The following is a 25,929-nucleotide window of genomic DNA, read 5'->3' on the forward strand; positions in this document are numbered from 1 at the left end:
TCCTTCCTCCTTCTTTCTTTCCTTCCTTCCTTCCTTCCTTCCTTCCTTCCTTCCTTCCTTTCTTTCTTTCTTTCTCTCTTTCTTTCTTTCTTTCTTTCTTTCTTTCTTTCTTTCTCTTTCTTTCCACTTTTCTGTAATTATGAAGGATTAAGGACCATATTGGGATCTCAAGGGAGAAGTCTGGGGACATGGACTTGGCCTGTCACTGTAGCAATTCTCACAGGGAATCCCAAGTCTATGTTTTGGGGCAATTTTAGGCTCTTCATTTCCCCATCTCTAAAATTGTTTTTAAAAACCAAACTACTATTAATTAGCTGATTGGTGCTCATCAGACTTTTCTGGAAACTTTCAGTGAATGGCTAGGATGAAATGATTCTGGTTCCAGAGAATAAAGAAGCCCCATAGATCATAGTGATGAATTGTTAATGTACTGAATTCAAAAGTAATGAACAATATATTATCATATATTCTAATAAGCAGATAGTGCTTCAAATAAATAATACAGGATCTTAAGGAAGGAAAAGCTAAAATCTTTTAAAACAAAGTTTCAGTAATAGTAAAATTATGTAAATGTCATTACTACAGTCTGAAACCGATATTTACTAAAAAAAACATTCATTCATTCAACAAATATTTACTGAATGTCACATGTTCAAAGATTAGAAGATATTATGCCAGAACTGTATTCTTAGGAACTAGGAGATTAGCTATTATTTTAATTCCTCTCTATACAACACTACTGCTTTATGGCTTTCATGATACTTCTCGGTAATTTCTCATTCACAACACTGATCAATGCATAGATGTGATAAAAGTACCCTATCATGTGAGATATGAGGTTACTCTATAAGGATACAATTAGGGGGGTCAACATGTAATAAAGTTACCTCCCCAAAGTCATACTGAGGTATGAATAAAGAGTTTTGAAAACATTCATATCCAATCAAGTTTTTGGGAATTCTGAATATAAAATCTGGAATCCAAATGAATTATGTCATATATAACCTATGTACTGGAATCTAGAAGTTGATAGTCTCACCTAGGGAGAGGGGCACAAGCCATACAGTCTACGGAGAAGTGTCAGGTTGTGGTTTGGCAGGGGAGGTTGGTACCATTTGCCTGGGTGACACAGCCCTCCAGCACTTTTCCCTTTGCTTTATCTCATGCTCACTAAGCAGTCTGATGACTAACCTGACCTCCCAGGTATTCTGTTCAGGGATGCAGTTCAATTACATGCAAACAGTCTGATCCACTTGGATCTTGCTTTTAACTACCTAAGCAGTGCTCAGACTAGGGCTGATTATTCCCCGCTATTGAGGCAAACCCCTTCTGAGTACTCCTCTTAATGCCCTGTGCATTTGGAGGCCCTTCAGTTTGGCTGGTGGAAACAGGTACCATTCCCAGCCCTATGTGCTTGCCAAGCACTGTTCCCCCTAATGCTCTGTACACATCTTTCCCAAGCCTTGCTAGTTTTCTTACATGCATGTACTCATCGGTTCTCACCTGAGTATCTACAGAGTCCCTCTGCAGATCATAGGAGCGCTCTCTTTTTCTGGTACTCTGTCCTGTGAACTTTAGCTGCTTTGCCCTCTCCAGCCCGTCAGCTGCATCTCATCCCAGGGAGTACACTGGGCTCTCCTTACATCTCCCCTGCATGACCTAGGTCTGGCAAACCTCTCAAGGTGGTAAGTTGGGGCAAACCATGGAGCTCATCTCATTTGTTTCCTGTGTCTCTGTCCTTCCTTGTCTGATGTCCAGTGTCTTGAAAATTGTGGTTTCATATATTTTGTTCATTTTTATTGTTGCTGTTTCAGGCAGGAGAGTAAAATCTGGTCTCTGTTACTCTATCTTGGCTGGAAATGGAAGTCTTGGTATTCCAGAGACTGAATAGTAGACATGGGAATTTTGGGGAATAGGACAGGAATGTCTCCTGTTATAAATCAATACACTTTTTGTTTCTCTCTCTATATGTTTCATTTGTGCATCTAACATTGACTGAGCTTCCAGTATGTGTAGACACCATGGAAGGTGTAGGGATCGTGGTGAACAGCCTTCACAATTTATATTCTTTCATGAGTCTGGTTAGTATTAGGCAATCCTTGAGAGTCTGTTCATGGAAAAACGGTGTTTCTAGACTTGTGAATCTCAAGACCAGACCCTGGAACCTGGAATGTGGTGCTTCCCATGTCCAAGGGACCAGTTCGTATCTTTCCGAGGTCTTTATTTCCTTCTGCTAACTGCAATACTAATTCTGTTTTAATTTGTGAAAGGGGGAAGTTTGATTTATTTAGCATCGATGAGTCTTCTTATTTTAATGATGAATCTCATTTCAAAGAATAAAGTACAGAAAACTTAACATTATTTCTGATTATAATAATGATTGTAATTGAAGTTTCAGTACCAAGGAATACACACATACATATATATTCACAGACCATATGTACATATACATATGTATGTGTGCATGTGTGTGTGGGTATATTTATATATATACATATATATATGGTCTCTGAATATTTTTTCTGAAGTGAACTTTGATGATATACAATGAAGCAGTTTATGATGTATGAAATCATTACAATCAGATGATCACTTTTCTCACAAATTCTAAGATAAATATCTATAAAACAAATGTTTTCATGAATCGTATTGAAAAACTAGTGCTATCCATCTGGCAAAGATACACTTAACTCCAAGTTATACTTAAAAAGCCAATGCACTTACCATATGTCTCAATAATTTTAAGGTAAAATTGACTTGAAACAAGATGTCTGGGACACATATACCATATCCAGTTGCCCAAAAGTTCATCTGTTAACCATTGTTCTGGCAAGGAGCATTGCTTTTTTTTTTTTTTTAAGTAGAGACTAACTCAGTTTTGTAAAGCTCAACTTTTTTTTTTCTTACATAAAAGACTGTTCAACACTGATAAACTTTAATCCTCTTCAAATTTAAATTAAATTTGTCTCCAATATACAGTCTTAAGGAAAAATATTCCAGGAAAAAAATTTAAGTATAATTTACTTCATTTATACTGTAAAACACTGAACAAATGAATATATTATTCCATGGAGACAAAGTGACTTTCCTTTTGAAAGGAACTCCGCTCTGTTTGTTTACTTGGGCAATCTTTTATCAAGTGAAGCCATTTCATAATTCAAGTCAGCCCTCTTGTGTACTTTGGTGAACTTCTTCCAGATTCTTTACTGTGATTCAGATCCTTATAATGAAATTTGTGTTGAAGTAATAATATAAGATCACAAAAAGTATGGCAACAAAGGGGACAAATTTATAGAGAAGTATGTTTTAAAGCTTTGTTTTCTAAATTCTAGACTCGAATTAAACCCTATTAAATTACTATTTTGACATAATGTAAAAGTTTGGTGTCTGCATATCTGTTATTTTCTCCTAAATGTTAACTTACCCTCTTAAGTTACTGAGTAAAAGTATATAAACTGTCCCTTGTTACCTTTCAGGAATATTGGGAATACATACTGAATAATGTAGTGAAAGAAGCTTTATGTCATTAGTTGGAAAGGAAGTCTTTCGGTCTAAGTGTATGTTATCCTTCTTATGGAAAGACAAAGCCGTATTTGGTGATGTCACTGGTCTGGGAGAGGGGGCACTGCCAGCCAGAGTCACTGTGATCAGAAATTCTATCCGAGAGAACATATATCAAAGACTGATCAGATTTAGTTCTTTCTACCCTGGGGGTCCTGCCAGATCTCCATGTTCCCATCCAGACACTGAACCAGTAAGTAGTACATAAACCTCCATAGTTATGTGGTTAAAGAATGGAAATCGGCGTAGTGGAAGTAATAATTTTGTAAAAACCAGAATAGAGAATTTTAACAGAGGAGACTGGGGTTGGGAGGCGGGGAGGAAATGAAGTTAGCATGCCAAATAAATGTGTTATACGAGAATCATATACAAAGAAATATACTCTATTAGTTTGCTCTGTTCATAAAATGGAACTGGTTTAGGGAAAAAGGTTTTTCTACCACTCTTCCCTCCTCTCCATCTCTCTCTAATAATTATTGCTCCCAAGGAAAATTTATGAATTGCTTTGAAAAAATGTCCAAGCTATTTTGTGGCCACTGTGGTTCAATTACATGAATTTCATTCACCACTGTAATTTTTGTATAATTTCCTCATCAGAAGGGAGTGCCTTTACCTGAAAAAAAAATCCACAAACCAGTATTTAAGAGAGTGACCACGCCTAATTATAATAAAAGTTATGTTATAATTTCCACATTAAAATTTTTACCATCTTATGTTCAGTTCACATTAATGACACATAGTTTGTTGTGGGATGTTTTAGGGCTGAAGGTGTTACTGCAGTCTATTTTCCCTTGGTGGAAAGGTATACAGAGCTTACCTTCACTGCTCTTTTTGGTGTTTCAGCCAAGATGGGTGGCAGAATTCCCTTGTAAAAACCGAACAGCCTATTGGAGAAATAAAAGATTTTATGTAAAGGAACCTGGCAACAGGTAATTCTGCCTTTGTTTATGGACAAAACAACTAATCTTAAAGTATCCCCAATTATTCAATGTAGGACACCAATCATGAAGTCCTCTCTTGTTTTAATTCTAAAGTGCAGAGATTATGAATACTAAATTTTTTAGCACTATGAAATTCAGAAGAATAAATGATACTGAGACTGGAATCTCTAGGTACATTGCTAAACACAACAATGAGTTGTACCTTACAGCACTTGACCTTACTCACTGTAAGCAATCTTGAATTTTTTCCCTCAGTTGTATGGTAGGTAGCTGTCAACAGTTGTGCATTTTCTCCCTTTTTACCAAATGAGGTTAGAGTTATACCTGAGACCTGAGCCCACTAGACCAGAAATTCCTGAGCTACCAAGGGACACAAATCCTTAATTTTAGCTTTACTAACGCAAAGGAACTAACAAGCTCTATGGCCATGGAATCTGGGCTCCCAGCCTTGTCCTGAGTTAGTCATAATTTTTTAACTTCCTTGATGGAGATAGAAGGTCAGGGACATATGTTGCTGACAGAAGAAATGTCAAACTTGCTTGCTGACATGCAGTCTTAACAGTACCCAAGATGACACTGTTGTTGTCAATGTTGAGGGACTTGTCATATATTCAAATGTTTTTAGAAACAAACAAAAAAACAAAACCAAGAACGAGTGCCATATGCTTAATATAAGGTTCATAAAATGTCACCACTTATTTCATATTAGATTTTAAGATCCAAAATTTTCAATTTTGTCTGCCTGGAAAAAATTATATATGCCATACACTCATTTCTTTTTTTTTTTCTGTTTTCTGTTTTCTTTTTAAGTAGGCTTCCCGCCCAACATGGGGCTTGAACTCATGACCCTAGGATCAAGAATCAGGTGCCCTACCGACTGAGCCAGCCAGGTACCCCTGCCATTTACTCACTTTAAACCTGAAATACATAAATAGAATATTCCTCATTCTTTTCTGAGATAATCAGTTTTATTTCTTTTTTAAAAAATATCTTTTAATGTTTACTCATTTTTGAGAGAGAGAGAGAGAGAGAGAGAGAGAGAGAGAATGAGCGGCGGAGGGGCAGAGAGAGAGGGAGACACAGAATCTGAAGCAGGCTCCACGCTCCAGGCTCCAGGCTGTCAGGGCAGAGCCAGAGGTGGGACTTGAACCCACAAAATCATGACCTGAGGTGAAGTTGGAGGCTTAACTGACTGAGCCGCCCAGGTGCCCTGATAATCAGTCTTCTCGATGAACCCATATATGAGTATAGAAAAGGGCAGGACTCAAGTGTGTGCATTTTAGGATGTCCATTTAACATGGATCTGGAGCTTCTCTGACCCTTCAAGCTTCACTGCAACTTTCTCTCTCTCTCTCTTTTTTTTCATTTTTTAAAAATGTTTTATTTATTTTTGAGACAGAGAGAGACAGAGTGTGAGCAGGGGAGGGGCAGAGAGAAAGCGAGACACAGAATCCGAAGCAGGCTCCAGGCTCCGAGCTGTCAGCACAGAGCCCGACGTGGGGCTTGAACTCACAAACTGCAAGATCATGACCTGAGCCACAGTTGGACGCTTAACCTACTGAGCCACCCAGGCAACCCTCTTTTTTTTTTTTTTTTAAGTTTCTTTGAGAGACACAGAGACAGCGCAAGTAGGGGAGGGGCAGAGAGAGAGGGAGAGAGAGAGAATCCCAAGCAGGCTCTGTGCTGCCAGTGTAGAGCCCCACTTGGGGCTCAAATACCCAAAACCGTGAGATCATGACCTGAAAGGAAAAACAAGAGTCTGACACTTAACCAACTGAACCACCCAGGCATCCCTCACTCCAACATTCTTACATTGGGTTCTGCTTCTAGCTGTGCTTCTGGAATAAGAAAGTTAAGAAATTATTTAGCCTAATCCACTTTGCCACCCAAACTAATGTGGTGAACTCTTGCTCTTCCTTGATTCACTGGCTTACAGAGCATACTTCAATTAGGAAAGCAAAGGGCTTGTTTTACAGCTTCTAATTGATAGCTCCTTGAGGGCTGAGTGTGCATTAGTGTGCTTACCCCCAGAGTGATGTGTATATGTAACCAGGACACAAATGTTTGTTAAGCATATGGATTTCATAAAGAGGAAGAAAGGAATCAAATGATCCCCTGATATGGGCTTACTCTACCCTCTGTTTTTTAAAAAAAATGTTTATTTATTTGTTTTAGAGAGAAAGAGAGAGAGAGCATGAGTAGGAGAGGGGAAGAGAGAGAGTGTGAGAGAGAATCCTAAGCAGGTTCCATGCCTCCAGCACAGAGCCCAAAGCTGGGCTCAAACCCACAAACCATATCATGACCTGAGCCAAAATTAAGAGTCAGATGCTCAACTGACTGAGTTGCCCAGGTGCCCTGTCTAACCTCTGTTTTTGACTTAATGGATAGTGTTAGATTTATGAATAGGAAATAAAGCAGACACGTGATTTGAAGAACCATGGAAATTCATACTCCTACCTCCTTTCCATTCCAATTTCAACTACTGACGCCTGAAATTCACTTCTAAAATTTAACCATTCTTTATCATTTAAATTTCATTAGAAATTAATTATCACATAATTTTCAGCATGAGAGTGACTAAGCATAGCTTTGGTCTTCCCAGAAGGTAAATGTGATTTTCTTGAGCAGAAGTTCTATATTTCTAATGAAAGACATTAGTTCTGTTCTTTCTGTGCTGAGTTTTCCATATCTGGAAGATTATACCTGGTTTGGGGGAAAAATTAAGAACTTTTAAGTAAGCAATGCTTCCATAACTGAGTGTTCCTGTTAATAACAGAGGTACTTGAAAACCCATAGAACAGAGAACAGTTATAGGAAGAACACTTGTTCAGCCTGGAGAAGAACAATCATAGGGAGAAACATAATGAACGTGATGATCTCTTGAAAGGTGAGCATGCAGGAATGAGATTGGATTTTTCTGTTTGTTTCCAGGTGGTAGAACTAGGACCAACAGGTGGAAGCAAGAAAAGACAAATTATTGGCCCAGTAGGAGCTTAATACAAGGAAGTACTCCTAATAGTCAGAATTATCTGGACATAGAATGGTCTCTCCTGAAAAATGATGAGTTCTCCTTCATGGCATGTGGTCAAGCAGTCTGGATGGCCACTTGTAATGGATGCCAGAGATGGGATATACACAGCAACAGATGAACTTGCTCACCCTCAAGACGGGTCCACTCGAACCCTCAGATTTTGTTGTTCTAAGAAAAATAACAGGAGGATATGGGAAAGTGCTTTCCTGAAGAGAAAACTCTGCCTTACTTCAAACTTTTGCCTAAAGTAGAGCACTGCTTCTCTGAAGGAGGACAGAAATCTTGTAAGTAACACAGAAGGTCTTCATTTTAAAAATGATGGGAGAAAATATTAAAAAGAGGTGTAAGGCAGGAGGTAAGAGAGGCAGCTGGGAGAACCATAAGGATTTAATCCGAAAACTGCTGGGAGGTCCAGAGCCCTCTGCTTCAAGTTGGCGATGCTTCCTTGATGTGCCCTCCTTCCCTTCTCTCTGCTCAGTTCCTTTCATGTGTAATCATCCTCCACCACCCCCACCGCCTCCAGCCATCCCACCATCCTAAACTTTCTAACAGCGAATGAACAGTTTTAATGGGAAATTCTTAAGGACCATCTTTTGCTGGCAAATGGGAATTTAGATCTATTTCCTTGCACTGTTTTCACAGTATATCCATGCAATAGTGGACATCTATGGATTAGTCAGGCCGGCACCTCTTCTGCTGAGACTGCCCTGCCCAATTTTTTTAAAACACTGGAAGCAACACATTAGTACAGTATGACACTGCTTGTAGGCAGCCATTGATTGGGCATCTCACCAATGAATCCAAATGGTATTCCATCTCTTTGTCCCCTGATCCAAGCTAGACCTAGCAGAATTCTTCAGGATTTGGGAATTAGAACTGAACAGGTCAGTCTCGCCCTGTGTGGTTGACACTCTAAGATACAAAGGTAGCATGTCGATGGTACTCATGTTTTCTGTCATTTGGAGGAGGTCAATCTGCAGTGATAAAAAAGAAGGAAGCTACTGTTTAGGGAAGCACGGAAGCAGGATGGAGAACAGAAGATCCGGTACTGTGAGTATGACCCTGCCGCCAGCAGCTCTTTTTCTTTTTTTTAAACACTGTTTTTATTTTTTCGGGGGTGGGGAGAGGAAGAGGGGGAAAGAGAGAGAAAGGGTGGGGGAGAGAGAGAGAGAGAGCGAGAGAGAGAGAATATCCCAAGCTGGCTCCACTGTTAGCACAGAGCCTGATGCGGGGTTTGATCTCACGACCCTGGGATCATGATCTGAGCTGAAATCAAGAGTCGGACGCTCAACCGACTGAGTCACCCAGGTGCCCCAAGCATTTCCTTATGCTTAGTTACATCTCAGTCCTTATTGAATACTGGCATTTCCCTTTGCTTTTCATTCTTTAAGATACCCAGTATCATTTAGAATAAATTCCTTTTTTTTTTTTTTTTTTACCTAAATTATTTTGAGTTGGGTTTATTATTTACAACCCAAAGTCCTGGATCCAGAAAGTAAGTTTCATGACCCCTACAGCCAAAGTGTCTGCTACAGCATCTCCATACCATGCATGCCCTCTCACATGAAGAGCCTTTTTGTCAGTGAAGATTGGCACTTGGGCCAATCAGAAGAGTCACACCCAAAATTCGAAAAGGAGAATGTGGTAGGCAAGGGCTCAAGCTGATGAGCTATTTTTTTACTTGATTAGATAATTACTGGAAGTTTTCCTAAGGTAAGGTATGATATACAGATTCTAAGAAACAAAAAGGAATTGTAATGTTTTATGAAGGAGATAAACTTCTTTTTTTTTCTGCCAAAGAACTAATCTTTATACCCACATGTACTGTTCACTCTGCCAACTTTTTCCCGTGTTCATGTAGTTTTGGCTGCACTCTACAGAGCACGTGGCTTACGAAGACAATAACTAGGGAAGTTAGGAGATTTGTGCCACCAATAGCAACATGCTTTATCCGGCTTACTTCTCAAGAAGCAGGCTGACACATCCAGTCTCCTCCCCAGATGAAGGGAAACTGAGATTGTAATGTATATGTAGCATCAATAGCAGTCCTTTTTCCTGAACAGGTAGGAAAGCCACTATTCTGGCTTTAAGTTTTGACCAACATCAGGCCCATTGGAGAACTCTTTGGAAGAGGCATAAGAACCAATGTAAGACCTGCCATAACAAAGCAGTATGAACTGTATGGCAGTCCTCACATTTTGTTTCTCAAAGTTGTTACTTCCAAAAGTTGTGAATTTGATTTTACCTATCCTGTGTAGGAAAATGTTGACTTGTATGTTTATGGACTTTTGTTGATATTGATACAAGTAAAAACAGCCAAAATTCGTCTAAAGCTTACTATGTAGTAGCCACTCTATTAAGAATAAATGTATGTAGGCATATGGGCATATTTTAACCTCATTCAACTTTCATAACAGTCCTTTGAAGGAGGTATGATTGGTTATTTTCTTCATTTTGCAGGGGATGCCTGCTGTCACATCACTGCCAAATAGCATACAGTGACTCAAATCAAGTTCCGTTGTCCTCACAGTCCATGTCCTTGACCATGGGGCTACACTCTATTGCAGTTTTTCTTGAAGTAAATTTGTTTTTATAAACATTTTTGAAAAGTTATTTCTGTTGTAAAATGTCTTATTTTAGGAAAAATCAGTTTTTTAGTCCCATTTCCACTCAGTTCTGTTTTAAAGTAATGTGGATCACTACCTGCATAACCGATTGATTTAGGCTGAAATGCACAAGATCATTTTTTGTAAAAGCTTTTGAGTTGTCGATTAAGCATCTGCTAGTTGGACCAGATTTAGAAAAAAAAAAAGTAGGCCCAAGGCCGAATGTTTCTCCCCGCAGGATAAGAGGCATACCAGGATGATTCTGTCAGTGTGGGAGAAAGACAATACTTCAGTAATAGGAGAAAACATTGAAATATTAACACTATGTATTAAAGTAAAACTGTTATTATCCAAAAAGTCAGTGGGGAGCACTGGTGGTTGCTCACCCAACAGAATTCCCTTGCTGTTCCTTGGGGTGCAAGTATTCACCATCCTCCGCACTCAGGCAAGAAAGCCCTTCTGTAGTCCAGGGGTGAAGCAGAATTCTTCAAGCTAATCATGGTGGTCCCATTCCCTTGCTAGTGAATCCTGTCACATCCATGGACATATGATCCAATGCTAGCCCATGAGACCAGTGGTGGGAAGAGAGGAAATGTATGCTGGAAGTCTTGGATTTCCAGCCTAAGGAAAAAATGCACATGGAAAGACAAGTCCCTCTTCTCTCCTTGTCGTTCTAGCTGCATGAGATGCCTGTGTACTGCAGTTAAATGAGATATCATTGCCCACAAACTGAGGAAGTCAGCACAAATTTGGAAAGGACCTGGGCCTCAATGACATTATTGGACTGTTGAATCAACCAATCGTAGGCATCTACCTCCAGATTTCTGGTCACGTGAAATTAAAAACAAATCTTTACTATCTGAACTGCTTTCAACTACATCTTCTGTTAACCTAAGCATTGAGAAGAACACATACAATGTACTTTTGGTCTCCACTAGCAAATAGCCTTTGACACCCCCATATCTGAAAAAAGTCTTAAATGGTATTTCTTAAGTCATAATCATAGTGAAGGTGGTTGTTGAATGTTACGCAAAGCATTTTGAAGGAGCCTGTGAGAACCATTTTGAGAAATGGTTTTAAATTCTTTCAGGAGCCCATCAGACATTAGAACCCTATCCTATTAGGATGGTTACCTATGAGAGAACCCCATACCACACACGGAATAAGCTCGTAAGCAAATATCAGGATGGGGTTCCAGGTCTCCAAAGCCATTAATGGTGGTTCATATACTAATGAGAGTTGTTGTTCAGGAACATAAGTAGACACAGAGTACTACAATATTGGATCACATTTGTTTTTCATTGTATAATCAAAACAGGCCTTGTATTACTTATGTACATCTATAAAACGAAGATCAAAACTAAATTGCACGTGTTCTTCTCTCAAAGACACAGCTCATACATAGCTTATTTGAAATGCAGATTTGTGCCAAACCTCACAAAATAATTTTACCCCTCATTTCCCCCACCCCCATTTTTGAAGTGCGAAACTATTTAGCATATTGGGTGGCTCCAAGGTCGCAGACCAATCAATGAAAAGATGTTGATTGCTTGAAGCAAGGAGATGTGGAATTTCCTTTGAGTTCCAGTTTGTGTCCCCTCTTGGTGGTTCATTTGTGGCAAGTCACACCCTTGAAGAAGTCTTTCTGCTGTCTCTCATTAGTAGAGTCTAATTTTAGGTTACCTTGTTTAAGGTCCAAACTTTAGATGCCCAAACAGACTAGACAGATCCTTAATTAAACATCTTGTACCTGACAACATCTTTAGTCCATTTGGATGGCTGAAAAAAAAGTTACTGGCTCAGTCAGCCTGAAATCTGAAGACTTTGTGGTAAATAGTGGGTAGACAGGACAGTGCTTAACACTCTCAAAATTTGACTCAGGTGAAGAAACCAAAAAGGAGTGGAAATATCACATATTCTGTCTGCTCCTCCTTTTTTCCTTGAGTCACCCCCTTGTTGGTTTTGCTGTTTCTTTCTTTCTTTTTCTTTCTTTCTTTCTTTCTTTCTTTCTTTCTTTCTTTCTTTCTTTCTTTCTTTCTTTCTTCTTTTCTAATTTAGCATGTAGAAAATGTTTGTTTGGAAGTCATTTGTACCATGCACTTGGACTGTTCCTACAGGCAGGCTGGGAAATTTCCGAAGTTGCTAGGCTAGCAAGCAGGATTTTGGTGTTAGGAAAAACAACATGGGATCTTTTCTTCTTTGTAGCTTCCAAGGAGAAATGGAGGTATGTAGCTGCTTCAAAACTGACCGTTAGAGGGAGTTAAGTCCCGTTGTCCTTCAGAAAGGCTATCCTAAAACCCAACTGACAGATTACTGAGAAAAAAGAGTATAAGAAGACCGTGAATAAAATGTCTTCCTGCTTAAGAGAGGAAAAGATCGATGTATGAATCTGCTGCCCATGGAAACGGAGGCATTTCCTGGTTGTCAGAGACAAAGTGCTTTGGGGTCCAAATTGCTGAGACTCATAACCAACGTCCAGCAACCAGAACACTGAAGGCCAGGATCGAGGTGCACATCACCCAAGCCTGAACAGGCCAAGTGGAAATGATTTCCAAGCTCTAAAGCCATTTTCAAAGCCACCTGCAGCACACTCACACGCGGCATGAGAAGGATGCTTTCACCTGGATCCCAGTTCTTTGCCAAAAACCTGGCATTCACCAAGTGTCCAGAGCAGCAATAATAGTCACCGGTGAAGCATGAAATAGGAACGACAGGGAAAGTGACACCAGATCCCCAGTTGGGGAAATTGGAAAGCATTAACACGTCTGTGTACCTAACAGAGCACAATTACTACATTTTATTTTGTTTCAACAGTCAGAACTTAAATGAACATCACCATTCAGTTCTGTTCTGGGCAATGATCCAAGCTCATCTTTGGTACAGTTGATTTTGAAGCTTTACAGTCAATCATATCTTCACAATTTGTTCTTCTTTCAGGCTTCAGGCATCCTCCTGATTTCCATTTCTTGTTTGGAAGCCTTGAGTCATCTGTTCTGGCAGCATGACCAACCCAAATCAGTCATTTTCTCCAAATTACATTGAAATAGGGATCCTGCTAGTTTGTTTTCTTCCTCCTTTCTTTCACATAATTTTCCCTTTAAGGATCTCCTAATACAAAGCTGATTGAAGGCATACAATATCCTCTTTCTTCTACTCTTGTCAAATCCAAGTTTCTTACCCACATGCTGTAGCCCTGTAATTAAAACAATGAGGGCGGCACTCAGCTCTGCGTTGTGACTGAGGGGCTTCTACTGCCTGACGGGTCGCACATCCCAGGGCAGAATTCTGGCCCTGACACTACACCTTTAGGGCAATATTCTGACGTCATTTATACTCCACAATTCTCAGTGGTTCACAGATTCCAAATGAAAGAGTGGAGCTTCATGGCTCTGTTATTGGAATTATGTAGAATCTGCAATCTGAAGTTCACAAAATTGCATGCATCTTGGGGCCATTTTAATGTAGCAAAGGAGAGGGGGAAAACTATGGTCCTTTAAAGGAGAGGAAAAACAGCTTAAAAAAAGACTAAGCTTGCTTTTCAAACCAGCAACTGAACTTCAAGGAAGTGCAACATGACAAAGGTTTTAGCTAACATTGTAGTGAAAAACCAACAAAAGTTTTCCCTGCTTCAACTCCTATCAGGTCTTCAGGCACAAACAACACAGTTATTAGTTTTCATTACTGAGAATTAATTGAATTAAGTTTCTGCATATGGTCCTTGGATATATTTGTTACCCAAAACCATGCCACTTTCATTATATGCTGTATGGAGGAATCCTTTAAAGTTTTCCCGAACACCCGTTTTTAACCGAACTTTTAGTATGATTTTACCACGACAATTAAACTTTGTTGACATGTCTAAAATAAACTACAACTTTGATTTTCTAAGATACAGAAAATTAGCTTAGCTGTCAGTATCATTTAGGAGGTACGTCTATGGCTTGATTCCCTGGAAAGTTGGCTGGGTGCTCAATGCACTAAACATGCTGTACAGCTCAGCCCAAGGAAGGCATTAGCGTGATATAAGAACCAGAACCCTGATGGAAAATGCTAAGGAAAAAAAAAGCAGAAAAGATATTTGAGAAGTGACTGAAGTAAATAACAGGGGGAGAGTGTGGCGTTAATCGCCCCATTAACCTGTAAGTGAAGAGACTTACTTAGAACCGACTATGCAAAAAGTGTATTATTTTTCAGTGACAGCAGATTACCTGGCTTTAAAAGATGAACACATTTCCATTAGGAAGTAAGAATCATTTAGGGGCAGTCTTTCACTCATGTGGATGGCAACTATGAAGAAAAGGACAATAAATAAACAGACAGACAGACAAAACCCCCAAAACCAACTGAAACAACACTATTTCTTGGGCTGGGACTGAAAGCCAGGAAAGAAGTCCTAATTGTGGAGTCAAAAGTTCCTCACCAGCCAGCTCTCTGCTAAATACGGCCCTCTGAGGGAATTTGGGAATTCTTTGCTTCATCCTACTTACCCGCATCCTCTTACCGACCCCATTTTTCTTTTACCTCCTCTGTTTCTAATTTCCGTCCTTCCCATTCACGAAGTAACCACCATTCATTTATTCATTCACTCATTCATTCAATATGCTCTATTCCATGTACTAGGCTAAACACATTATTCTAGGGTCAACTGTTGATACAGTAGTCCCATTGTCCCCAAATCACTTAAGACCTCAATTTTCTTAAAAAAATTTTTTTTTAAATGTTTATTTATTTTTGAGAGACAGACAGACAGAGCATGAGTGGGGGAGGGGGAGAGAGAGAGATGGAGACACAGAATCTGAAGCAGGCTCCAGGCTCTGAGTGGTCAGCACAGGGCCGGATGTGGGGCTCGAACCCACGAACCGTGAGATCATGACCTGAGCTGAAGTCGGACACCCAACCGACTGAGCCATCCAGGTGCCCCAAGACCTTAATTTTCTCCAAGAAGTCTTTGAGATGGTAGACAATTGCCTGTTGTTGACCAGGCATGACCAAGATGTTGCCTTTAATATTTCATCATGTGCTTGGCATACAGTAACACTCAGGTAACATACATTGAATATAACTATATCCAAATAAGAACTATATATACTTAAGCATATATATATATATCTATATATCTATACATATATATATATGTGTGTATATATATATGTGTATATATATAGATATATATATATATATACATACATGTACTTATGTAGATCTATGTACACAGACAAGACCCAAACATGATCCATATTAATAGTCTGAATTGCTTGTATATTTTTAACTAAATAGAGTATGCATTATTCACATGATTACCATATTTAATCCAGGTTATAAATTGCTTGACAATGGCCACTCCTGCTCTTTATCACCACCCTCTGGTATTTAGCATTAATTTGATGCTACCTGTCAGTAAAGCAATATGACATAGTGGGCAGGAGTGTGGGCTCTGGAGCCACACTCCGTGGGTTTGAATTTTGGCTCAACCATGTGTTAGCTGCTTACCCAGCACAAAAATCCATTGGCACAAAAGGTGAGCAAATTAATTCCAAAGCACTACTGCCAGAATAGAGATTTTTTTTTAATGTCAGCTCTCTTTACAAGTGCTTATGAAAATGAGTTGGTACCTGGTTGTAATAAGTAGACTGATTTAATAGCTTGACCGAGCAGGGCTATGTATGACCACAGCTGGGGCAGAAAGCCTCAGAATTCAGAGATGTCCTTCACAAATAGAATCTTACCTAAGTATATGACCCAGTACTTTAGGAATTCACACCCTGATGTGGAATTCTGCTACAATCAATTTATACATGTTTGAGACCAAAGGTGTTGTGCACCAAGTGCGCTGAGCAGGCTACTCCCAGAGCATAAGTCACATTTAGAAATTCATTAACTCATGGCTGCCAGTTATTACAGTAGGCTCCAAAATTAATTTGTTGAGGTGCCCCCTAGTGGTATTGGAGTTAAATGCAACTCAATAAATCTCAACCCTGGAGAACAAAGCCTTGGACCAGAGCATTTGGTAGGTTACAAATTACAATCTGATTGAACACATCTTCATTTCAATACTCTAGGCTCCAAAGGAATAGTATTATAACAGCTTGGAATTCTAATGGAATTGAGACTACTGAGGGAAATTTTAGAAACAAAAATAGCAATCATTATGCTAAATGCTTTATAATTATTATCTCATTCAATTTTTACATGAAATAGATTCTACTCTTTCCATTTCATAGACAAGGCCATAGAGAGAGACAGTAGCAACTTTCCTACTAGCCAAACAGCTGGTAAGTGGAGGAGTTGGGATAAGAACCCAAGTCTACTTGACTCCTCTGCTTCCGAGCACTATGCTTGACTCCATGTTCTTAGCTTGAGATCCAGAGTGAAGTCCACTGGGAAATGTCATTCTACCTCTGCTCTGGGGCTCCTTTGGTGACTATGTCTTTATTGTGCAGGCCCCAGTCTCTGCTTGGTTTCTGGGAGAGATGAAAATGCTGGTTTTTAAGAGGGGGAACAGCTGAGCCAGGGTTCGTAGTCCCCTTTGGTGTAGTCCCTTTCACCAGTTTTTTTGTTTATTTATTTATTTTGAGGGAGAGAAAGAGACAGAGTGTGTGTGTGTGTGTGTGTGTGTGTGTGTACGTGCGTGCACGCATGGGTGCATGGGGGAGGGAGGGGCAGGGAGACATGGAGGGAGAGAGAGAATCCCAAGCAGGCTCTGTGCTATGAGTGCAGAGCCCCACATGGGGCTCAATCCCACGAATCGTGAGATCGTAACCTGAGCCAAAATCAAGAGTCAGACGCTTAACCGACTGAGCCATTCAGGTGCCCACCCACTTACACCAGTTTTTTAAGTGCCCGAATTCTTATTTAACTTATGAAAACACAAGTTAAATACATAGTCACTGAGCTTTCTGCATGTAATAAGTAAAAGTCCATATGTACTTTATGGACTTATGGATGTGCACAGTCTCCCAGTAACTTTGCAAAAATTTTCCTTCATATTACATTATTGCCAGTGAGTCATTAAGAGTTAACTTTTTCCTAACTCCCGCAATCAATGTCCTAGGAAACTAGAGTTGGATAAGTTACACAGAACTCAAGACATTTTCAAAAACAATGCAGAAGACAATCCTAGGACTTAGTTTCTGGACCTTGTTTACCTCTTCCTGGTGATTTCATCCAGTCCTATTCATTTAATTATCACCCCTATGTAGATAACAGTCATACATCTGCATTCATCTAGTCACCTGCTCAACATCTCCACTTGGATATCTAAATGGGATGTCAAAATTAGCACATTCAACATGAATTCCTGATTCTTCCTCACACGCTTGCTCCATCCGCAATATTCTCCAGATCAGTCAACAATAGCAACTCTTTCCAGTCACTCAGGTCAGAAACTTTGAAAGCCTATACTTGAGTTCTTGCTTACTCTTATTCATCTCTATTTTTCCGGTGCAAGCCCTGATCATATCTCACTCAAGCCATAATGATAGCCTCCTAACTAGTTTCCCTATACTCTATTCTCAAAGCAGTGACAGAATAATCCTATTAAAATAGAAGGTAGATCGCATCACTCCTCTGTTCCCAGCTTTCCAATGTCCTTCCATCTCCCTCAGAGCAAAACCAAAGTCCCTTCAAAGGCCCCAGGCAATCTGCTTCTACCATACTGCATTATACATTCCACTTCATCCTTGATTCACTCCCCTCCAGCCCCACTGACCTGCTTTGTTCCTTGGATCAGGCACACTTCTACCACAGGGCCTTTGCAGTTGATGCATCTTGTCTGGATCCTTTCCCTACATATCCCCATGGCTCACTACTCATCTTCTTAAATTCTGTACCAAATTACCTTCTCAGTGAAGCTTGATCTTACTTCTCTTCTCTTTAGAATCACAACAACTTCACTTGAACACTGACTATCCTTTCTGCCTGCTTTCTTTTTCTTGATAAAGCTATCCCCTTCAAACATGCTTTATGGTTTATCTGCTTGCTTTATTTATTCTCAGTTGCTCTCACTAGGATGTAAGCTTCATAAGGAAAGGGCAGGGGCTTTTGTTTATTTTATTTGCTTACATACCCCTGGGGCTAAATATAGGATCTGACATATAATAGGTGCTCAGTAAATATTTGTTGAACTAAAGAACAAATGCATTGTATTCCCACTGACTTGGTCTGGCAGTGTTATGAATAGAAGCTTGTATCTGGTATTTTGAACTATTCCAAGATCAATCTCTTTCACTTTCCTACCAAATGTCAATTCTTCCTGGTTTCTTTGGAACTGCCTAGACTTTACCAAAATGGCTATCAATGAGGAAAATTTTGGGCACTTGATCTACAGAATATGAGCAGAATTTAGGAAATGGCAGCTGAAGAGACCAAGGCTTCATGTGAGTTATTATGCCTCATCAGCTACCAAATCATGGTTGCAAACTTCATTTCTACCTACCCAATAGGCTCCATCATTCTCCATGCTGTCAGAACCTAATTCTAGTGTTCACACCCTTAAGGTCATGTGCTCAGGGAAGTAGAACTCTTCACCAGCCCTGGCACGACTGATTGAATCACCTGGTCTTATTCTCCTAGCCTGTAATTGCATGAGATGTGAGTAGCAACTTAATTCTAACCAATGCAACTTGAGGGCGATTTTGAGAGAGGTATTTTCCCCTTTCCTAAAACACAGGATCCTGGTGCCTTACCTCCAGACATTTGGATTTGGTAGGTCTGAGTGGATGTTCAATAACATGCATTTTTATTACTGCCACTAATTCTCATGCAGAAGGTCCAGGAACTATGCATTGAAAAACAGGGGAAAAAAAACCCCAAACCTTCTTTATCAAGTTAATGACTTAGGGCTGCTCTTACCTAGATGTCTATCTGTTAGGAATCAGGCCAGAGTACTCAGTACCATTTGATTGGGTAATTCTCTAGAAATTTCATAAAATCGTCCTCGCTTTCTTCCATTTTCTAGTCTAGTGTACTCGCTTGTTTTTCAGTGAAAAACTGCTAATTACAAGTGTGATCCATGCCTCTGGCATGACCGTCTCTGGCCTTTGAGACCAGGAAGCTATACAGATTCTTATAATCAGTTACTGCTGAATAGAATATCAGGTCGCATCCCCCAATACCCACTGGTTGCTTGGCTCAGCTGAAGGCTACTTCTTGGTTTGCTCCTCAGTTTATTTAGGAACAACACTGAGACACAACAGAAACAGATTATTAGCTTGCCCACATCTTTTCAAAAGAAATTAATATTTCATTCCACCTCTGTCTATTAAGACTAGCAGAAATCGTGGTTGGCAGAAAGCACACTTTCACTGTTTAAACACTAGAACAGAATTTAAATGAGGGTACTTTTCTCTCATTCTGCTAACAGTCGTGCACTTTGCAGAACAGGTACAGCAGGAAGCAGCCCCTGCTCTAAAGCAAGCAGAGCAGGACCACACCTATGGCTGTTTGAGCTGCAGAATGTAGGAAAACACTTTCCTTCTGCTCTATGGAATGAACCAAAAAAGCACTCGTGCTTCTCTGGGGTTCTGCAGGTGATTGATTTTTAGAGAACCAACATTGCACGGGGAGTGTGGTTACAGATTTGGCTTCCAAATTGATTACTTATTTGAAGAAAAAAGACCTATGAATTACCCACTCATCTTGGTGTTTATACTTCCCACCAACGCTACTCTCTGGGGCTATGTCCTAAGGAGTTTCAAGTGCCTCACATACAGTCTTTATCTTTAGTTACCAATGAGTTACCATTTTCAGGACCATTCACTTATTTATCAGCAAGTATTTATTGAGCACCTACTATATGTCTGGTACTAATTACCAACAATACATGCAATTTGGACATTGAAATAGCAAACACGCTACAATTTTGTTAATTATTACATCTGCAAGCTAGAATGATCCAGCTACAATATTTTATTTTACTTAATTAATTTATTTTTAAAAGTTTTTGATGTTTACTTATTTTTGAGAGAAAGAGGCAGAACGTGAACCAGGGAAGGATGAAGACGGAGACACAAAGAATCTGAAGCAGGCCCCAGGCCCTGAGCTGTCAGCACAGAGCCCAATGCGGGGATTGAACCCATGAACTATGAGATCACGACCTAAGCCAAAGTTGGACACTCAACTGACTGAGCCACCCAGGCCCCCACCTTTTTAAAAAATTTTTTAATCACAATATTTAAAAAAAATTTTTTTGTTAATTTTTATTTTTGAGAGGCAGAACATGAGCAGGGGAGGGGTAGACAGAAAGGGAGACACAGAATCTGAAGCAGGCTCCAGGATCCAAACTGTCAGCACAGAGCCCGACACGGGACTTGAACTCACAAACAGTGAGGTCATGACCTGAGCTGAAGTTGGACACTCAACCGACTGAGTCACCCAGGGGCCCTGGGCCACAATATTTTATGAATCTATGTAGTTTGTCTATGAGGCAGGAAAGGCCCAAGTATATTTTTCTCTCATTTTCCAAGAACACTAAGTAGTGGAAAGGTTATATTTTTGTATTACCCCAGGCAAAAAAAAAAAAAAAAAAAAATTGAGTGCCTGAAGATTAATTCAGATTCCATATTTGGACTTTGAATTTTTCTCTCCAGTAAATTCATGCATTCATTCATCCATTCAACAAGTGATTGATGTCTGCTATGTGCCAGTCATGGCTCTCTGGGTTAGAGATAAGACAATGAACAGGTCGGACGTATTTCCCCTGGTCACAGATCCTATATCCTGTTTGGGGAGCCAGACAATGAACAGGCATCAAATAAATGAATAAAATGATGTCAGGTCAGTATTACTAATCATTAGGGAAATACGAATTAAAAATGTTGAGATGCCACTTCACACCTATGAGGATGTTATTATCAAAAAAAACCCAATAGCCTAGAGGCACCTGGGTGGCTCAGTTGGTGATGTATCTGACTCTCGGCTCAGGTCATGATCTCATGGTTTGTGAGATCAAGCCCCATGTGAGGCTCTGTGCTGACAGCGTAGAGCCTGGTTGGGATTCTCTCTCTCCCTCTGTCTCTGCCCTTCCCCCACTCATGCACATGTGCACAATCTCGCTCTCTCTCAAAAATAAATGAATAAACTTAAAAAAAAACCCAAAGCCAAAACAACAAGTGTTAGGGAGGATGTGGAGTAGGTGGAATCCTTGTGCACTGCTGATGGGAATGTAAAATAATGCAGCTTCTATGGAAAACAGTATGGCGGCTCCTCAAAAAACTAAACACAGATCTGCTATATGATCTAGCAATTCCACCTCTGGATATATACCCCACAGAATTGAAAGCAGATATTGATACACCAGTGTTCATAGCAGCATTATTCAAAATAGCCCAAAGGAGAAAATAACCCAAATATCTATCAACAGATAAATGGATAAACAAAATGTGGTACATATGCACAAAGAAATGTTATTCCGTCTTAAAAAGGAAGGAAATTATGACACATGTGACAACATGGATAAATCTTGAAGACATTGTGCTAAGTGAAGTAAACCAGGAGCAAAAGGACAAATATTATATGATTCTACTTATATGAGATACTTAGAGTAATAAAATTCATAGAGACAGAAAGTAGAAGGGTGACTGTCAGGGGCTGTGGGAGGGGGCATGGGGAGTTAGTATTTAATGAGTATGGAGTTTCATTTTTGCAACATGGGAAGAGTTCCGGAGACGGATGGTGGAGATGATTGCACAACAATGTGAATATACTGAATGCCACTGAACGGTACACTAAAACATGGTTAAAGTGGTGAATTTTATGTTGTGTCTATTTTGCCACAATACAAAAAATTATGCCAAAGAGTGCAAAGTTATAAAGAAACTTAAGCAGAGGGTAACTCGTTGTTATGAGGGATGGGAGGAGGCTACTAATTCTGATTGGATAGCCAGAGAAGGCCTCATCGGAAAGATACGTGCTGAGCCGAGGACTTGTGTTTAAAAGAGGCACAATCTACTGGAATGGGAAAGAAAATTTAGAAATGGAGAGCTTTAGGAAAAAATTACAAGGGAGAATCCAAGGCAGTAGTTTATAAGCTTTAGCTTTGTTCTTTACATAAGGAGGATGGAGAAACCATGATTTCCAAGGTAGTCTCTTGGGATGTTCTAAACACTAATTTTAAAATTAGTTCATGCACTTCAGATTCATTCTTTTTCCTACAGGGAACTTAATGCATAGTAGTTGCTTACTGTATTGAAGATTTAAAACCAAATCATTTGGTAAGACCAACCAGAAGCAAAGCCTATATTAAATATAGAATTATAGATCCACAACATCTTTGGACTAAGAAGGGCCATTTAAGGTCCTTAGTCCTCTCTTCTGAAGCTTGATTTCTCTTTACAATGTCCCTGCCATGACATCACCCTGCTTCTGCTCAGGCGCCTATATGCTGAGACCGCCCACATCCTTTCCGAGTGCCCCTCTGACTGATAACTTCGCCGCTGAAGAAAGAGACCCTCCTGCCTTGAGCCTAGTTCTGTTTTCAGGTGACTTTCATTTGATTCTACTCACTAGGTGTGATGGTTAATTTTATGTGTCAACTTGACTGGGACATGAATTTGGTTAAACATTATTCGGGGTGTTGCTGTGGGGATGTTTTTGGATGATATCAACATTTAAATCAGAAGACCATGTAAAGCACATTACCCTTCATAATGTTTGTGGGCATTATCCAATCAGTTGCAGGTCTGAATTGAACTAAAGGGTGACCTTCCCCCAGTAGAATTGGATGATGGCCTTTGAATTGGAACATCAGTTCTTCCTGGTTCCAGATTTTGGACCTGAGGTGAGACAGTGGCTCTGCAGATTTTGCATTTGCCAGCCTTCTTAATCTCATGAGCCCATTCTTTATTAGATATGTATGTGTGTATGTATGTATCCTATTCTTTCTGTTTCTCTGGAGAACCAGGCTAATACACCAGGAAGTACAGAATAAGTCTAATTCCAGTCCCCTTTAAGGAACTGAAAAATATTTGAAGATGGTTACTGAGCACCCTGATGCCTCTCCTCTATAAGTTAAACACCTCAGCTCTTCATATGACAGGGCCTCAATCTCTCATCATTTGGCCTTGGAGTCCCTGGACCAAAATCCACACTTAGTATGTGCTGATTTGGGCACAGTAGAGCAAGACCACTGCCTTTTTCTTCTAAATGTTATACTTCTATTCGTGTGCCTCAAGGCCAATTTAGCTTTATTTCATTTACACTATTCTGTTGTGTGTACGTGTAACACACATGCAACTATATACAACCTGCTGCTGTAAACCTATGACTCTTCTACTTCTTTAAGGCTATGATGGAAGGGGAGAGGATGGGTGGGGGTAAATACGCTCCAAGTACATTACAGGGGAGGGAAAGAAGATTTAATGAGGGTTGCTTAACATACATAATCTTATTTCATCTTTATTTACAGATGTGGGAACAAAGACTCTTAGAGCCTATATAACTTATCCATATCGACATAGTTAAGCAGTAATTGGGATGGGACTGAAGCCCAGTTGTCTCTGATCTTGAAGCTTGTGGTCTATCCACAGCCCCACACCGCATAGCATACACACTGTAGGCATTTAAAATAATTTCCAGAATAATATAAAGTGAGAGAAAGATAATGCCCAGAGGAAAAAAAGGGAGAAAACTATTATTATAAGGAAAAACCAAATTTAATATCAAAGACATTATTACTTCACCCTCTTGTCTTTTTATGCCTTGCTACAGAATTTAGGAATTCTCATAGAAAAAATTTTTGTACCAGCAATAACAGAATGTGTGGCAAAGAAGGAGTAAGTATATGTTTTTCAGGTGTACTAAGGAGTGAGGAAATGGAATTTAAAAAAGAAAACAATACACACTCAGTAATCAGAACTGTTAATTTACATTTAGTTTTAACCCTTGACAATTGTGGTCCAAATCATACCCCCATTTATATTAAATAATAATGAAAGGGGGAAATCTGTTATTTGACCACAGTTTAGAAAAACTGGACACCAAACAGTTTTCATCCGGCCATAGGTATAGAGGTTCTTTATTCATTGAAGAAAGCAATAATGTGATACCTAAGAAAAATCTGCATTACCACCCACCGTGAAAGACCAACACGGTATTCACAAAGTGGGCATTTTGCACATAGAACAATCCCATGAACCACTAATGTGTGCACACACATAAGCACACTTGCACACATGGTGGTTCTTCCCCCTCCATCTCTGTCAGTGCCCTGTGGTGGTGGTCATTGATCCCACATGGGTCTTGGCAACATTTATCTTTTCTACAGAGCCACCAGCTGATGTTGCTGGTGATGAGCTCAGAGCGGTCTCTCTCCTCCTTGAGGCTGAGCGGATTCTGTGTAGAGGACTGGCATTTCTACCAGGACTGCAAATGAGAGCCTGGGATTCAGGACTGAAAGTGGATTTCCTGCACAGCTGAGCCAAGGGCTTCCAACCATCCAGCCAGATGTTTCTCTATATGGTCCTGGCAGTCATAGCTTGGGATAGAGCCAGAATTTGGCCTGATTTCTATACTGAAAAGCTTGATGGAATGCTGGGGTGGTGCCATCCCATAATAAAAGAGGTGGTCTCTCACATTGGCACACTACTCCCATTTGCCTTGGGAGTCCCTCCAAAGGGAAGAGTAAAAGTAGGTGTGTCCATCCAATCCTTGCCAGGGCTTGGGTGGAGGAGGGGAGGGTGCGGGCCGAGGGAAGGTGGATGGAGAAGAAAGGTTCTGAGTGATTGGAAGTTTGTGCCAGATGGAGCTGGAAGACGGTGCTCTGTGCTTCCCTCCGCACATGTGTGGCCACCAGGGGATTGCCTGGCTATGCACACTGCTTCACATCTGTCAGCTAAATCAAAGTTGCATAATTGAAGATGCAAAGCGAGAAACATTACGTGGTTCACAAGGCTCCCCAGAGGATTTGGGATCTGTAATCCAGTGAGGAGATTTTAATGAGACATGAGCCTAGTACACTCATCTGTGAGAGAGGATCTTATTCCAGCTGCGTTCAAGGATGTGGAAAACTTTTTTTGCAGGATACGAGCAGTCTTTCTCAACTGGTCACTGCCTGCCCATTTCTCTTGGCACCCTTTGGCCTTCCTCCCAAAGAAATGCTTATTTTTGAAGCTTGGGCTATTCTCAGCATGAGGAAGGCACAAGAGGCGCTGTGATTGAGGCTTTAGAACAAATGGGTCAAGGAAGGATATGCTAGCTAAAACCATTAGCCTGGTATAATTTCTTACAATCAAGTTTAAACATTTTCAAATGTTTAATCATAAAAGTAACACATATCCAAGGTAAAAAATTCAAACAATACATAAGGATGGAAAATATGAAGCAAAAGTGTTTATAGGATTCTTTGCTTATGTTCCTAGAATAGTACTTCTCAAATGTTCTGTAGTAAAGGAATAATTTTTCCTTATTTTCAATCCTCACGAACTGATACTTTTGTAAAATACCATAAAAATGAATTACCAGAACAATTACAAAAAAGGACCAAAGGCATGCAGAATACCAACCCATTAAAAAAAATTTAAGTTCAATAGATCACACACTTGTGGAATATCAAATTGCTATAAATATTTCTAAACACACTCAATTTCTGTACTTACTGTGGCCCACACTTTGACCATTCATTTTCTTCTGGAGATTCTCAAAAATTTCTATACATATCAAACATATGAACATCCAGATAATTTTTTTAAACATAAGAGGAACTGTACTATATGTATTGGTCTATAAGTTTACTTTTAACTTAATATATTTTGACATATTTCATATTAGCCTTTAAAGATCTACATCATGCTTTTTT

General features: G+C 39.8%; 1 protein-coding gene across 2 annotated transcripts in view; it reads right to left on the bottom strand.

The window, feature by feature from the left end:
- Positions 1–25,929, bottom strand: part of SLC25A21 (solute carrier family 25 member 21) — a 444,650-nt gene that overhangs the window by 53,558 nt on the left and 365,163 nt on the right. For both annotated transcript variants that reach the window (XR_004343804.1, XM_032593700.1), the window contains exon 4: positions 4,379–4,445. Coding sequence is in view for 1 of the 2 variants with exons in the window: in XM_032593700.1 (XP_032449591.1) it covers positions 4,379–4,445 (67 nt within the window). In the remaining variant the exon portion in view is untranslated. The remainder of the gene's footprint in view (positions 1–4,378; positions 4,446–25,929) is intronic.

The sequence above is a fragment of the Lynx canadensis genome, chromosome B3 (assembly GCF_007474595.2).
Source record: "Lynx canadensis isolate LIC74 chromosome B3, mLynCan4.pri.v2, whole genome shotgun sequence".
Taxonomy (NCBI): domain Eukaryota; kingdom Metazoa; phylum Chordata; class Mammalia; order Carnivora; family Felidae; genus Lynx; species Lynx canadensis.